General features: G+C 38.8%; 1 protein-coding gene across 2 annotated transcripts; it reads left to right on the top strand.

The window, feature by feature from the left end:
• The first annotated feature begins 4,669 nt into the window (after nt 1–4,669).
• C3H11orf87 (chromosome 3 C11orf87 homolog) lies at nt 4,670–8,992 on the top strand. 2 transcript variants are annotated; one of them, XM_074304321.1, is made up of 2 exons: nt 4,670–4,808; nt 6,275–8,992. In XM_074304321.1, exon 2 carries the CDS (start codon nt 6,503–6,505, stop codon nt 7,181–7,183), a length of 681 nt encoding a protein of 226 aa, XP_074160422.1. In that variant the 5' UTR covers nt 4,670–4,808; nt 6,275–6,502; the 3' UTR covers nt 7,184–8,992. The 2 variants fall into 2 exon arrangements, with proteins under 2 accessions (XP_074160422.1, XP_074160423.1); XM_074304322.1 differs by lacking the exon at nt 4,670–4,808 and adding an exon at nt 5,573–5,766.
• Nucleotides 8,993–17,099: the final 8,107 nt, after the last annotated feature.

Raw genomic sequence — 17,099 nt, 5'->3', positions numbered from 1 at the left:
GACTCTCTCTATTTTTTTTTAATTCTGTCTTCCATATCTCATATTTCTTCTTTTCACGAACTATATGTTTAACAACTTTGCTTCTTTCTTGAACCTATGTTGCTTTTTCCCATGACTTTTCTCATGCTATTCTCTCTCTCTCTCTCTTCTCTCTCCATTCCTACACCAATCTCTATCTTTTTGTCTTTATCTTTCTCTCTCTGTGTGTCTCTGTTTCTCTCTTCGTGTCTGTCTTCCCTTGGTCTTTGTTTGCCTTTCTGTTTCTGTCTGTCTGTCTGACTGTCTCTGTGTCTGTGTCTCTGTCTGTGTATGTGTGTGTGTGTGTTTCCCCTGGATGTTTGATTCTTCCAATTAGTCCACTTGGATCTCACATAGCACTTTATTTTAGCAACTGCCCTCTTCTACTTATCATATGATAGCATTTATAGCATGTATTAATTTTCTATGTTAGTGCCTTCTCTCCCCCCCCCCCAATTCCTCTCCTCAGATTAACTGTGAATTTTATGAGGTAAGGAACTGCTTCTTACCTAAACTTCATATATTTTATAGTTCCTATCATATTGCTCTCTACATGAGAGACACTAAATATATGGATCATATAAATCACAGGTTCAGATTTTTAAAAAAAGGAATCCTAGATTTTAAACTGGGAAAAAAAGACATTTTGTCTCACTTCTTATATCAGACAATTTAAGTGACTCACCAAAGTTCTCATTTCTTCCAAGACTTTCCATCATAAATACCTCTCCACTCTCAGTTAAAGACATTGCTTCATGCTTTTTCAAGAATTTGAGTCCATGTACAGAGAATTCCTTCTGATGCCTGCCTTCTTATTTCACATCAGTAGGGTATCTTCTCCTCTCCAATTTACTCTTGTTTTGGATAAAGAGGTGACCTTTCTTCTTCTTCTCCACTTTTTCTTATTTTTAACTCTCTCTTTATATTGTCTACCATTACTTACAAAGATATTATCTCCCTTGTTCTTAAAAATAATTGCATTATCTCTGTTAGCTCTTTTTCTTTTTTCTTTGCAGCTAAATTCCCAGGGAAAACCCATTTACATTTACTGTCTCTACTTTCTCTTTTCTTACATACTTTTAAACCCTCTGCAATGTGGCTTCATGCTCCATTATTTCATTTAAATTGCTCTCTGAAAAATTACCAATGATTTCTTCATTGCCAAATATAATGGCCTTTAATCAGTCTAAAATTTGGCCTCTCTGTAACATTTGATGATGCTTATATTTCCTTCTAGATACTTTCTCCTCATTAGATTTTTGTGATATTATACTCTCCTGCTGCTTCTTCTTTCAGTCTGATCACTCCCCAGTTTCTTTTGCTCGTCCTTCATTCATGTCATATCCAGTAACCATGGGTATGCTATAAGGATATATCCTAGCTATCCCCTTTATTTCTCTTAAATACTTTTTTCTTGAAGAAACTATCAGCACCATGGATTCAAATATCATTTCTAGATGAATGATTCCCTGATATATATCTATATAGTTATATATTCATGCTTATGTATGTATATGGGCATAAATATATATTTTATTTGTGTATATACATCTCTCTCTACACACACACACACACACACACACACACACACACACACACACAAAAACACGTGTTTGTATATGCACATTAATTCTCTTTCTTGAACTGTGGTCCTCTTTTACAAAGTGACTTTTATATAATTTATAGGCATTTCAAATTCAATATGTGGGAAATAGAAGTGATTAATAACCCTAATAACCTTTCTGAAATTTCCTATTACTGTACAAGTGACCACTATCTTCTCATGTAGCTTGGATTCAAAATTAGGTGGGGAGGAAATATAGGTGGGGTGAGAATGGAGTGAAGAAGACAGCTTTTTTTTTTTTTTCAGGAAAGGGAGAGCTTGAGCTTCAATGGCTGCCTCATTGGCCACAATTAGAAAGTTGTAAAGAACTAAATTGTAAAGCCTGACTTATCTGCTCAGTAATCTAGGCAGATGCTGTGCCAACAATAAGATTATATGTAGCCCCCTGAGAAAAGATAGCAAGGGAAATGGGGTACCTTTTGACATCTTCAATTCCTTACTCTAACACATTTATATATCCAATCTATTGCCAAATTGTCTTTTTTTTTTTTTTTTAACTTTCACAACATCCCTCAATATGTTTTTTTTTTTTTCTTTTAATTCACCTAGCCACAATTCTGGTGAAGATTTTATGACCTCTAGCCTAATCTGTTGAAATAGCTTACTTCTTGGTCCCTGTTTGTTTCAATCTCCCATTCTGTTTTGCCTTATCTTTGAACAATCAGTAAATTCCTATGGCTCCCTAGTACGTCCAGGATCAAATATAAAGTATTTTATTTGGCAATTAAAGCTTTTCATTACTTGCCCCTTCCTCCTTTTCTAAGTCTTCTTATAATTTAATCTTCTCCACATACTATATTAACCCAACACTCCTTTAAATGTAGTTCCTCAAACATGATATTTATCTTCTATCTTTTTTTTTTCTTTTTACTAACTTCACCTCATGTCTAAAATAATATATACTCCCTTATATCTGTCTCATTATTTAGCTTCCTTCAAGATTGAGCTAACAAACCACGTACTCTAGGAGGTCTTTCTTTGCTTCCCACTTGTATGCCTCCAAAACTATGCTTTCCTTTCTCACTGTCCCTTTCTGTTCGGTCATTTTTTTCAATTGTGTCTATTGTGCCCAACTCTTCATGACCTCACTTAGGTTTTTCTTGGCAAAGATACTGGAGTAGTTTACCATTCACCGGTCTATCCTGTATATATCTTATGTGCTCTCTATTATTCTTTGATTAGAATATAAGTACCCTGAGGACAATCACTATAGTTTTGCCTTTATATTTCCTATGCTTAGCATAGTGTCTCACACAAAATAAGTGCATGATAAGTGCTTTTTGTCTGATTTAATGCCATAGTACTCGTTAAATGAATTGCATTTCCCCCCTACCAATTCTATGAACAACAGCAGTAGACCTACTTAGAGCCTGGAAATATAGCATCTTCACTAAATTATTAAAAATTAAAGTGAAGACCAACTTTTCCTGTAACTGATAGTGAGTTTGTGTTTGAAGAAAAGGCCCCAAATCACCAAAGAATGTAAGAAACCAGATTGCTACATTTAGGCTAGGGAAATGAAATGAAGAAAGCATAAATAGGTGGAAATACAAGACTCATTATATTCCCTCTTTGACTTAAAGCAAAGAGAAATATTCTGGTACAAAACAAAATTTTTTCCTGCCCCTATTAATCTCTCTCTCTCTCTCTCTCTCTCTCTCTCTCTCTCTCTCTCTCTCTCTCTCTCTCTCTCTCTCTCTCTCTCTCTCCCTCTCTCTCTCTCTCTCTCTCTCTCTCTCTCTCTCTCTCTCTCTCTCTCTCTCTCTCTTTCTCTCTCTCTCTCTCTCTTTCTCTCTCTCTCTGTCTCTCTCTCTCTCTCTCTCTGTCTCCCTCCCTCCTCCTCCCTCTTTCTCTTCCTCTCTCCTTTCCTTCTCTGTCTCTGTCTCTCTCTTTCTCTAGAATTGCCCAAGTACAGAAAGTGTATGGAAGTGATTTGGATTTAACTGTTTGACATGGGGAAAATAAAAGCCAAGTTAGAAGAGGGTGGAGAAACTAGCACCCTGTGTTAGTAAAGTCTTGGAAGGAGAAATGGTGTGGATGAGAAGGGTGAGGAGTAGGTGGATACCAATTATACAGAAACACACTTATAGTGAGGGGATGTTGTGTGAGTGGAAAACAGTGTGAAGTGTGTATGAGTGCGTGTGTGTCTTTTAGCTCCCACTTTTTCTTTTCTTTTACTTGTATGTCAGCCCCCATAAGAGAGAGAAGAAATCTGCGGGTGGCCAGTGATTTGCAGTACAGAGAGAGGCATAAGCATTATCTAGTGTGGAGGGGGAGGACGAGGACAAAAGATGTGGGGAGGAGCATGGTGAGTGTACGGAGTTGATGGTAGGAGAAATGGTCTAAAGGACTGTTGTAGAGTGTGTGGTGGAAGGAAGGGAGGATTGTGTGAGAGCCTTTGTGGGGTGGAAAGGTATCTGAATACAGTATGAAGGAAAGAGCAGTCTCTCTCCCTAGGTGACCCATTTTGAATTGTTTGAGTTTGCTTGCTCTTTCAGGTTTGCATTTTAGAGTCTGGCAAACATACTCAGAAGAAGAAAAAAAAAATTACACGTCCCTAGATTTCTTTCTCCCTCCCCCACTCTTTCTATCACAAACATACTAGAGAGGATGCATATATGGGGTCGGAAAGAAGAGTTTCCTCTCCTTGTGGGCTAAGTGGGGGATAGCTAGTTTGTGCAATGAATAGTGGGTGCGATGAGTCCTTGAGGAAATGGCTATGTTCTCCTCTTCACCTCTAGGGCCGTCCTGGCAGCAGGGAAATGAATAGGGAATTGGGGAGTTGGGGGTAGTATATTTCCCAGAACATGCTGCAGAAAAGTGCAACGAGGGGTTTATAAGGGCTTTGTGAAAGGGGCAAGGTGGGAGGACCCTTAGGCATCCTCTTGGAGAAGAAAAGGAGTATTGGGATGTACAAGGAAGCTGAGAAGGATGTCGGGGGGGTTAGGGCGGGTTTAGGGGTGGGGGGGACACGGCTCTGAGCTCTGGCAGTGGCTGCCTGACGTCACCAGCCTCTCTGGCAATAGGCTAGGAGCTGAGCTCCCTGTAGCAGCAGCGGTGGCGGCAGCGCTTTTCCAGCTTCTACTGCTTTCCCTCCGCGCTTTCTGCAACTGTCACTGCATCCGCGCCGCGGGGGCTTCTCCCTGCAGCCACCCGGAGGCTTCAGGTAAGAGGCAAGGAGAAAGGAATGGTGTGTCACGGTATTGCGCGCGGAGGACAAACTGCTTGCGCACTGCTGCTGAATCTCAGCTCTGGCCCCCGTCGGCCTGCACTGCATGCCACCGTTTTGCTCCGCAGTGCAACAGTTTGCAGCTGTCTCTGGGGAGAACCAAGGGGGCAAGGAAGGAACTATACATCTGTCAGGGTCTTCGCCCCAATGGGGATGGACTTCCTGGTGTTGTTCGGGTTGGATCAGATACCTTCAAAGGAAAGGGAAACTGCGGCTCTCCCAAACTTTGCAAACCAGGACGTTTACACCCCATCCCCCTTTCCGCCTCCTCTCCCAGAAAGAAGATGCGCGATATTTTGAGGAGAGATGTGGAGAGATGTGGAGAGATGAGATGTGGAGAGATGTGGAGAGATGGAGAGATGGAGAGAGAGGAGAGAGAGAGAGAGAGAGAGAGAGAGAGAGAGAGAGAGAGAGAGAGAGAGAGAGAGAGAGAGAGAGAGAGAGAGAGAGAGAGAGAGAGAGAGAGAGAGAGAGAGAGAGAGAAGGGGTAACTCGTGTGATTTAAGGATCATGTAGTGTGGCCCAGAGGTCCAAGTGAACCTGGGACAGTGGGTGGGGGAAGAGGGAAGAAAAACAGAGAAAGGTGTTTCCGCTGCCTTTCTCTTGGGAGGAAGGCTGGTTTTTCCAAAAGCGGGGAGGGGAGCGGTGGGCGGGGGAGCTGGGAGGCTGGAGATGGGACAGCTGGGGAATCCTGCGCCTCTGTCTTTGCATTACTGAGAAGAAAGGTGGGACAGGATGTAGGGAGGAGAAAGAAAGCAGACTCCCAAGGATGGGATCTGGAGGAGCCAGAGGCTGTATGTAGCCGGTCTCTGGAAGTAAAAGGAGGTCTGCGCAGGGAGGCTTATGCGGCTACCCGGGATCCAGCACAAGACCGGATCTGAGGCGTCTAGCTCGGGTTAGAGATTCGGTGGGAAGGAAACATGGGTGGGGTGCGATTCGGGTGGAGAAGGCATTTCCTTCCTTGGGAAAGGGAGATCTAGAGCTGAAGTGGCTGCCTCGTTGGCCACAATTAGAAAGTTGCAAAGAGCTAAGGAAACAGCCTGCCTTATCTGCTAACTAATCCCGGCATATGCTGTGCCAACACCGAGATCTAACCCCTTGGGAAAAGGTGGCAGAGGAACCGGAGTACGGAGCTCAAGGCAGAGCCTAGAATAGAGAGCTGGAGTCCCGCTGGGATGCGGGAAGCGAGCTAGGGAGTCTGCGGAGTGGGAGGGGAGAGGTGGTTGGGCTGGTGAGCATCAGGCTTTGCGCTTGGAAGCAGGAACGCTTTGCGGTAGTCACATCAACTATCCCAGTTCTCCTCCCACCTCCCTCTTTCCACTAGTCCACATCGCTGGCAGTTCTCTGTGCTCTTTTCCCCATCCCTAGGGCCTGTTTACTAACTCATCCCATTCTCTTTGCAGGCTGGTGCTTCACCTTACAGGAAGAAGGGAGCACGAGGCAGCATTCCCAGCAAGGGAGGATTTCCGTGGCATCAGTTACACGCGCTCTCACACACGCACATATACAAGCCAGCGCAGAAGGAATAGTTTTGGGTGGTGGGTTTTTTCTTCTTCTTGGTTGTTCGGAAGCAATTTAACCAGGAGAGGAACACTGACCCCTGTTGTCTCCTCCTCGCCAGCCCAGCCTCAATGAGTGCCAAAGTGCCCAAGGAGCTGAGGCTGGCTCTGCCGCCTTGCCTTCTCAATCGAACCTTTGCTTCCCCCAACGCCAGCGGCAATCCCAGCCCCAGGGGCCCAAGTGGTAGCGCTGGAGGCAGTGGTGGTGGCAGTAGCAGTGGTGGCGGTACCTGCATCACGCAAGTAGGACAGCAGCTCTTTCAGTCGTTCTCCTCCACGCTGGTGCTGATCGTGCTGGTCACCCTCATCTTCTGTTTGATCATCCTCTCTCTTTCTACCTTTCATATCCACAAGAGGAGAATGAAGAAGCGGAAGATGCAGAGGGCTCAGGAGGAGTATGAACGGGATCATTGCAGCAACATCAGGGGCGGCGGCGGGGGCGGAGGCGGCGGCGGCGGCGGCTGTAACAACGCGGGACTGAGGGCCTGTGGCCAGGCTCCTCACAACGGGAAAGAAACCCGGCTGGAAAGACCTCCCAGGGACTCAGCCTTCTGCACCTCTTCACCTTCCACCTCCTCTTCTTCTTCCACCTCTTCTTCCTCCACTTCTACTGGCATCCAGCGTCCTGGAACCCATCCTCCCCCTCCTCCTCCCCCTCCTCCTCCTGCTCCCAGTCCCCAGGGTTCCCACCTTACATCCTCCTGTTTGGACTCAACAGATGAGGGGCTTTTGCAAACGGTAGTACTGTCTTGATGGCCTAGAACTCCTCCTCTTTTCCTTTTCCCTCCTTTTCATCCTCTTTTCCTTCTCTGATCCCCCAACTCCCTTCTTCCTCTCTCTCCCCTCTCTCCTCTTTCTCCTCAGTCTTCCTGCTCCCTAATCCCTTTCATCCTCCACCGAGGCACTGTGTGGTGTTTGTAAATATTGAGCAATGAAAGTCTCGGGAAGAAGAAATAACGCTGATGATGATAATACTTTATTAATATTAATAATTATCATGATAATACTAATAACACAACCCAAGCGCATGACAAATCACATCGCGTTTCTCATTGTCAAAGAAGGATGCATTTTCCTCCCCTTTTGCCCCCCTCCCCCCTAAAGGAGGAGAAATCGCACAAAGCTACCAAATATATAAAAGTCATTGCCCAGTGAGGGAGGGAGATTGGAGGTTTGGAGGTGAAGGAATATCAAGAGCCCCGGTGGTAATGTACATAGCTTTAAGATTAAGGTTACCTTCCACTCTCTTCTTCTCCCTCTTCTCCCTACCTCTGCCCCCCCTAGCTGTCACTCTTCCTCTACTCCTTTTCCTTGACCTCACGTCTCTGCTCCAACCGGGCTCAGTCAATCGCATACTTCATAAAGCAACCATTTAGATCAAGCACCAGGACTACAAGAGGCAAAATCCCCCCACCTCTCACCCCCCAGGGAGAATGACTGGAGCAATGCAGTCGGGGGCATTCGGTTGGACCAATGCAAAGAGAGACAAATGCTATTGGGCAGACGTGTTGGAGACCCAGAAAAGGAAGCACTCTTTTTGTAACATCTGTTTCCTCCATTCACCCCACCCATTTTAATTCTGACTCTCTGTTAATAGTATTCCCTCTTCAAGTCCTGCAAATTTATTTAATTTTACAAATGTCCTTTGATGGTAGAGCTTAAGTACAACAAATTACATCACACATGAGTTCTCCCCCCCCCCTCTCTCTTTCTCTTTCTCTCTCTCTCTCTCTCTCTCTCTCTCTCTCTCTCTCTCTCTCTCTCTCTCTCTCTCTCTCTCTCTCTCTCTCTCCCCCCTTACTCATACGCACACGCACGCAAGCACACACACTTCAAACAACCATATTGTTGTTGCCGTTTTTTCTGTTTCCCGCCTCTTAATTTCTTCACCCTCTAAATCCTTTAGTGATAGATACCCCTTTGGCTGCACTGGGCTTCCCAGACGCCCCATTGGTCCAGAGGAGCTGTCCAGCCAGGTCTGGTGCTGATATTGCCTCATTGCACAGGCTATTATTCTCTGTGCAAGTAGAGAGGCTGTTTGGGGAAGTGACTGTTCTAGCTTTGGTTGGTTCCTTTCTTTTCCTATCATTTTTTTTAATAATCAGATTCGAGTGTACTATTCATTTAGTTATATTAAACATCGCATAAGTTATTCTTTTGTTTGTAAAAACAAAATAATAGGTAATGTGCAGTACTGAAAGTGCAGTAACTAATCAGCCAGAATATATTTTTTGTTTTATTTTTAAAACAAGTGTACCTTTGTTATATCTTCTATTGGTACTGAATGCCTATACAAACTATAATTCTGTACCATGCTCTCCAAACTGTATATTCTTGTTCTTCATTTACAGCTATTGATATAATGGTTGCCACTGAACATTTAATTCAGTGGTGCAGACCTGGCTTCTGCTGTTTTCAGAATTGTTATTTTGTACCCTACTCTGTAGTAGACTGTTATGAAAAGATGACACATCCGTTTTCTCCTTTCTTTTGCGAACAGAACCAAACAATGGATGTGCATCTATTGCCATCTATTAAAACATGGTTAATATTTAAACAGCACCTGGTGTAGTCCTCCCTGCATGTAAAAATCACAAAGAGGTAATGGTGTGAGTGCCTGCTTGTTCTGTATGTGCTTAGGAGTGGAGCTAGTAGAAAGGGTTCCATGCAATTTGGGTGAAGTAAATATAGATTTCATCAAGCAGTTACATCTAGAGCCAGAATATGTAAGGAACAGGTCTTGACTATCCTATTAACTTAGAAATCTTTGTTGGCAGTTGGTGATAATGTATTTAGAAGGGGAAAAGTGTTATTTTTCTTTTCTTCTCTATGTCTCTTGCTTAATTGAGGTACAAGATTTAATCAACATATGGTCAGAATAAGAGGAGATGGTGGAAGAATAGAACTATTTCTATTTTTCGCTAGATTGCAGGTGTAGCTTGCATGCTACAAAAAGTCTATTATTTGTTGTCATTTCCCACTTTTTTCCTTTAGATTTCTTGCAGGAGGGAACAGAAACTTGCTGTATTTTTTCTATCTGCACTGAAAACTCTTTCACTTAAGATTGTGGTTTTTAGCTAACCAATGGAGAAACTGTGTTGATGGAAAGAAACTACTAGTATTACAAACCAAATTTGCTCCAAATTGAACTTTAGAATTTTAGACAAGTAGAAACTCTAAACTCATCCCTCTTCAAAATAATGAATTGATAATTTAGTTTCTGTCTTCCTAACTTTGTGGAGAATAGGGCTTTTACCCAAGGGATGGGGGGGGGGTGGAGGAGAGGAGACTGCCTTTGAGGATTTTACAAGGATTCTTTTCAGAAGTTTTGAGAATCATCATTTAGTTGTGCCATGTTGTGATTTGAGGAGAATGGAAGCAATTCCATCTATTGGTTCAAGTCAGAATAAAAATGAATCCTATTCACAGTGTCTTAGTCACTTCCTAGTAACAAGTTAAGCCTTTAGTGAGGTGCATTCACTCCTTCAGGCCACTAGGGAACCATAAGTGCATTAAGCTTTGGATATCTTACCAGAGAGTGACTAAGGCATTGGGAGGACTAGGGCCCATTAATTTTTGTAGTTTACCCTCATCCAACTTCAGCTCTTTAATTTATTATTTTGAAATGTCCTTTGGAGTTGGAATCTGAATAAATTCAGAGATCCAACAAGGAAGTTTCCTAATTTTCAATGAGCTCCACTAAGTGCAACAACATTACTTTTCTCTCCTTATTTGGAGTACATTTTACAGTGAATAATTTCCCATTTTATTAAAGCAATAAGATTTTCCATCGTATGCAGTGCAGGATGATGATTCCATTTCCTTGGTGCTGAAGCTGTTCATCCTTTCTTGCCTTATGAATCACAGTGCATTCAAGGCCTGCAATAATAATCCTCTTCTAGGACAAAGCCTGGCAGGCCTAGGGTAATTATAAAATTGCCCTCTGCCATTGCTGTCAAAGGAAGAAGTGGGAGAGGGAGGGTTTGGGAGGGAGAGATAAAAGCTCTATATATTTTTGAGAGAACCTTTTACCTATAAAAATGGGCCCATATATTCATGACTCATAAATATTTAAGTCCCTGTAACCATGTATACTTTACTTCTCTAATTGACTCTGCTTTAATATTTGTAATATCATTATATGTATAGATGATATAGTCCAGGAATCAAAAGCAGGACTCTAAATTTCCAGTGGTCTCATTTGAAATTTTGTATGAGATTTAACAATATTTATATTAAAAATCAGATTTTTTAGTTAAATGGCAGTCCCCCTACCAAATTGTTACCATAATACCCTTATGAGCCTTTTAATGGACTGTTTAAAGCACTATTTTTTTCCCTGGGGCTTAATTGAATAGTCTTAAGAGATTAGGATGGTACCAGCACAACACTAAAATTCTCTTCTGTGACACAAAAAGGCAATCTGGGAATAGCTGGATTTGTTTTAAGATTTATTCACTAAAGTTCTGTCAAACCAATTGCTTCAAAAACCTATAGCTACAGCTCATCTCTTCACTTACAGTTCAGTATTAATAAGGTGGCATGCTTGATTCCTGTTTTTTCATTAATAAAGAAAGTTGAAAGAATGTCTTTATTTCAGTTCTATAGGATTTCTGAAGCTCATAGACATAGGTGGATATTATCTTCCTTAGAATTTCTATATATACATAAATATGTATTTATATATATATATATATCTATATATACATTTTGTACAAATTTGCAATGGACTTTTTTGTATTCTCTTTTCTGCCATTACAAAGATGAGATGGAAATCAAATGGCTGTTGCATCTTGAGAAGGGCCTAAGAAGTTAAATGTAAGCATGCATTATTTCTCTGATGATCAGAGTATTGAAATTTTCCCTGTTCATTACACGAAGATGGAAAAGTCTGTCTGGCTCAGGGTGTTGATCATTCAAAACTACTTTTCTTAAATCAGTGTTTTAAGTATAGCAATGGTGATAAAGTTATGACTCTAAATATCTGGATAAAACTAAAAGCATAATTTAATTCTTTTAAAAATATTTAGTAGTTTACTGTTATATAGGTAAAGGTCCAGATAATTTTTTTGTTCTTTATTTAGATTTTTGGTGTTGTATAAACAAGTTATACTTGAATATTTTAAAAAGGGAAGAGAGAGAAAGAGAAATATATATATATATATATATATATATATATATATATATATATACAGAGAGAGAGAGACAGAGAGAGAGAGAGAGAGAGAGAGAGAGAGAGAGAGAGAGAGAGAGAGAGAGAGAGAGGGAGAAGGGATGGGGGAAGGGAGAGAGGGAGATGCAGAGAGGGAGAGAAATCTTTATTTTCATTGTTTAATAAATATCATACTCATACTCAATAAATCAGGCTTCCTCTGTGGTCTGAATTATTCAGATTGGTTATATCAAATCAATTAATTACTAAACCCCTGGTACACTTTGCACTATATAGATTTATATAAAGTTTAAAGTCATTTCCTTTGTTAATGTTCTACAACTCTTTGAGCCCAGACTGACAGATGGAATTAGAAGCAGAATTTTTGTTAGTCTGAGCAGATTTCCACAAGTAAATATGTAATTCCAGTGTGAACTAAAATGAAGTAATTCTTCTGGGGTAATTTCCTGTTCATCATAGAAATTATGATCCATATTCTATATTAATGAAAGTTCCAGCTCACATCAGAACAATTCCATGTACATTGGATAGGCTAAATGAATTAAATCAAATTCCCATTTGAGTTTTTTTCCAATCTGGTTACTCTGAGGATACACAGTCTAGGGACTTTGGAACTATTCCATATAAATGTAATAAATCCTACCTGAGTAATGATGCCAGAAGGAAAAGCTTAGCAAAGAATGAGGCATAGTGAATTCTGAAATGGTGACTATCATATATCAAGGTTAATCTTCTAGATCAGGACAACTTTTAGTTTAACCTGATGCTTCTGATTCTATTGGACTGGTTTTATAGTTAAACATAAAGGGTAATCTTTAAGTTAGAGCATGTCAAGCAGGCAGAATAAAATAGAGATCAGAGTTCCTGGAATATTTGTTTTGCTTTTCTATCAATAAATGAGTTTTATTGCTAATTGTACTTTTGGAGACTATTTCCTTATGTATCATATATTGTTGTCTAAGGTGGGACATGTTTTAGTCAAAATAGGTGGTCATTTATGGGGTATGATTTTGGGGGAATCATAAAGGTCTCTCTTACCCAAAACAATGTCTTGTGAATCAAGTGGAAAATGCATCAATTTCTACCCTATAGCTTCAGTCCTTTGAATATTTCAATAGTCTTATTAGAATGCAACTATATCTGGAAGAAATAAAATTAAGTGTTTCACTTATTTGCATATTAGTATGAATTAGGATCATGAGAATTCTTCCATAAAACTTGGATTTAGTAGGATACAACAAATAGCATATAACTCCACTCAATTCTTGGTATAAAGGTTCAGAGGAGAACTACCAAGGGATAAAGTAACGTAGAAGATGAGATTGAAAGCACCTAAGACATACTATCTTGACTCTACTTTGGAATGGGACTAGACATTCTACTCTCTTTAGCTTTGTATATTTGAGCATGGTTCAGTAGAAGATGAAGTTTTCTGTAAGGGAGGGTATAATTTCAAAGAGCAGTTGCTGACCAACAGTGTACCCATATAAAGATCGCTTCTTGAATTTTTATGAAAACTAATTTTGCAGAGGCTCTATTTGTTAAACTGACTTCCAGTGTCCTGGTTAGTGTGTAGTCTTGGTAAAAAACAATAACAATAGCTTCTTACTCTGTTCCTGTCAAATTCCCAGAAGGCAGGTTGATTTGTCTTCTCAATTTTCCACTTCACTTTGCCATACTTCGGCTCTTTCTCCATTCAGAATGTAACCTTGGAGAAGCTACTTAGGCCCTCTAAAATTCAGTTTCCTCCTATAAAACAATATGGAGTTATCTTCTATACCTACCTCACGATGAGGATCAAATGAAATAATATAAATTGCAAACTGTGTGGCTTCAAAGTGTTATTCAAGCAAATATTATTTTTATATTAGCTATCCTGAAGAATGATTTAGTTTGGATTTTTTAAGATTTTGGATTCAAGTTCTAGCTTTTCTGATGATTTTCTGGATGACCTTTGGAAAGTTATTAAGCCTCTTTGAGCCTCAGTTTCCTCATATGTATAATAATGGAGTGGCATTATATGATTCCTTCAAATTTTATAATTCTGTGATTTATAATTTTATGATAGCATATATATATGTGTATAATTATAAAGTACAGAATTATAAAAACTTTAAACTTTAAAGGAATTTTTAACCATGTAGGAAAAAAGAGAGAAAGAACAAGCCAAAATATATAGAGAAAATTCAGATTAAAAAGAGGTGTGGTGCAAACTACTAGATTTGGAGATAGGGTCAGAGAGATTTAGATTCAAGTCCCATCTCTTACTTGTATTAGCTATGTGGCCATGAGCAAATCTCTCTTAATTTCAATTTTCTCAGCTGTAAAGATGGAATAATAATAATACATCACAGGATTGCTGTGAGAATCACATTAGATAATATATAATGGACTTTGACCATACAAACTATATTAACAACAACTATTATTTTTATTTATGTTATTATATATAGTACAATTCTCAGCTGACCATGATTTCCCTATTCAATACCTCTGAAAAATACCTCATCATAGACCTAAAAAGGATAATTAGATTTGACAGTGTGAGTAGTTAAAAAGCTTAAATTGTTTGAGGTTGCAAGCTAGATTACAGAGGGTTTAGAAATTTGAGAGAAAAAAACAAGAAGGATAGATGGCTTTCCTAAGGATTGTTAGCTGAGAAACTGACAAGAATATATACATATATATATATGTATATGTATATGTATATTTGTATAGGATACAAATAGGATGTATAAAATGATAGTGAGGAGGGATGATAGAATGAAGTAAAAGTTTTGAAAGGATATAACAGACACTGGGTCAAAGGAGACAGTATATACAGAAAAATTCCTCAGTTTTCATCCTTTTTGATCTATCTACAACCCTGGGCCATATTTCTCTCCTCTCTAGATTCCATGATACTTTCCCTATGTATCTGATTGCACTCCTTTCCTGGACAGAACAGTAAGAAGGGCAATTTTTCCAAACATATGCTAATAGAATCATTGTCCAATAGGTAATTAGTCTTAAGTGCTTGATCTTCTGATTCAAGCACACCTATTAAGAGTTTCAGCCCTTTATACCTCTCCTCTTCCAATGTTTTCTTTTTTTGTTCAAGGCACCACCATCCATGAAGACTTGAAATCTCAATGTTATTCTCAAGTTTTCACTCACACTATGTATTCAATATTCAAAGTTACTCATACTTATTACCTTCTTTCCACTCACATGCTGTCTTTATGTTACAGATCCTCATAACTTCTTGACAGGAGTATTTTAATAGCCTTCTGATTAGTCTCTGAGTCACAAGTCTCTCTCCACTTCTGTACATTCTTTAATAAGGTGCCAAAGTTAACTTCCTAAAATGTCTTAATATGTAAAACACCACTACTGTTCTGACTATTATACCACCATACGCATTCAACTCCAGTGTCTCCCTATTATCTCTAGGACAAAGCTTAAAGTTATATCTTTGTCATTTAAAGATTATTCCATGAAGTAGGAACAATTGATAGTGGCCTTTTAATGATCCTTGAAAGCAATACTTCATCTTTTGACTCATAGCCCTTTTCACTACTTATCCTTCAGGGTTGAAATTTTCTTCTTTCTTACCTTCACCTCCTGTCTTCCATGTTTTTGTTTTTGTTTTTCTTTTTAAGATTCAACTCACATTCTACTTCTTCAGAAAACTTATTTTATCTCTTCCCCCCACCCTCAAAACTAGTCCCTTTCCTTAAATTTACTTACCATTTAACCTGCATATATCTTTATATCTAGTTATTTGCTTGTTTTTTTCTATTATAATATAAGCCCCTTGAAGGCAGTCATTATCTATTGTTGCCCCCCCTTTTTGGTATTTTCAGTGCCTAGCACATAGTGAAGTGCTTAATCAATGGTCCTTAACTGATTGATTAGCTCTTATGTTATATAGCAGTTAGAAACTGACAGAACACTTTCTTCAAAACAAATCTAGGATGTGGATAGTCTAAGTATAATTAACCCCATTTTGTGGATATAAGGAAATGAAGCTTTAAAAGAATAAATTATTTGGCCCAATGTTCATTCAACTAGTAAGAGAGGGTTCCATGATTTTAATATTGATTTTTTAACTCCAAGTCTAAGTATTTTTTTCTTTTATGCATCTTCTAAGTATGCCTGCTAACTTAAAAATGTTAATTCACTTGCCCAGCATCATTCAACTAATAAAAGTTGGAACCTAAATCATATCTTCTTATTCTAAGATTAAATATTCTTGTCATTATCTCTAGCTAGATTGTAGGTGTAAATCCCAAAGCAATAGATTGTAATATTTAAGTACCAAATTGTAAGCCTACAATATGGTTTTCAAGTGAATGTGATAGAGAACATGATACTGAACCCTGACTATCTGAGTTCTATATTTTATCTAACTATTTTGCTCCTTCCCATAAAACCTAGCACAATGTAAATTCCATGCTTTATGAATATTTATCAAATAAAATCCATGAGTAATCATCAGATATCTTTTCAAATTTTGGCTTTATGACTGCTAAAACACCTTACTTTTCTGAGCTTCTTTTTCCTCATATATAAACAAAATAACATCTAAAGACCTTCTGTCTATGATTCTGTTTACTTCTGTTGCCAAATTTAGGAAAAAATATGTTCTATAGGCAGGTTTCCTAGTGTTTCGAGCAACTCTTTGAAAAAAAAAGTTCTACATCTTTGTTAACTAGGGCATCCACACACATAAGAACTGTTGGGGTACAATATGTCATCAACTCTTTAATTTCTTATCATGGTAGAGTCTTAAGGCATTGATAACCTTGAATAGCAATTGACAAAATGAAATGCTTTGTATAGTCAGTGTGTATATACATAGAAAAAGTCTTTAAATTATTTATTGAAGAACCATTAAGACCGTATTTGTTGTAGTCTAAAACCATATAGAAATATTGGAAAAGTAATAAAACAATGGTATTTTTAGCTGGTCAATTCAATTCAACATTTTTTTATATATAAGATTGACTTAGAAAGATTCTGGAAGTAATCTTGTCAGCAATTGAGGTTAGAAAATACCATAAGATTTATTCATTTAGCTTTCCATGCAGGTGGCAATAATAATGCAATCTTTTAAATTTGTGGCTTTTTTCATGTTACAAGAAGGATTGAAGTAAAACCTTACAAATGTTCAAAGATCACCTTTTCTTCAATGAAATAATCCAAAGGATATTAGGGCCAAGGATTCATTGTTTAAGTCAGGGAAAAGTGAAAATGACTTAAAAATTGTTACAAAGATTTACATACACACATATACTAGCAAATTATCTAGTTAGCCATTTAAAAGGAAAAGATCAATAAATCAGCATTCATTCAGTATTTCTTATATTTTTGGCATTGTGCTATATTTAGGAGCACAAGGGAAGACATACCCTTATCTTTAAGGCCACTGTAATATGGATACATGTGAGATGGAAAATAATATGAGACAATCCCAGGGGCAAGATCAAACAATGAACAGTCAGCAAAAGGACT

This window comes from Sminthopsis crassicaudata, chromosome 3, assembly GCF_048593235.1.
Source record: "Sminthopsis crassicaudata isolate SCR6 chromosome 3, ASM4859323v1, whole genome shotgun sequence".
NCBI classification, from domain to species: Eukaryota; Metazoa; Chordata; class Mammalia; order Dasyuromorphia; family Dasyuridae; genus Sminthopsis; species Sminthopsis crassicaudata.
The sequence above is the reverse complement of the archived record's forward strand: the minus strand, read 5'-3'. Positions and strand labels throughout refer to the sequence as shown.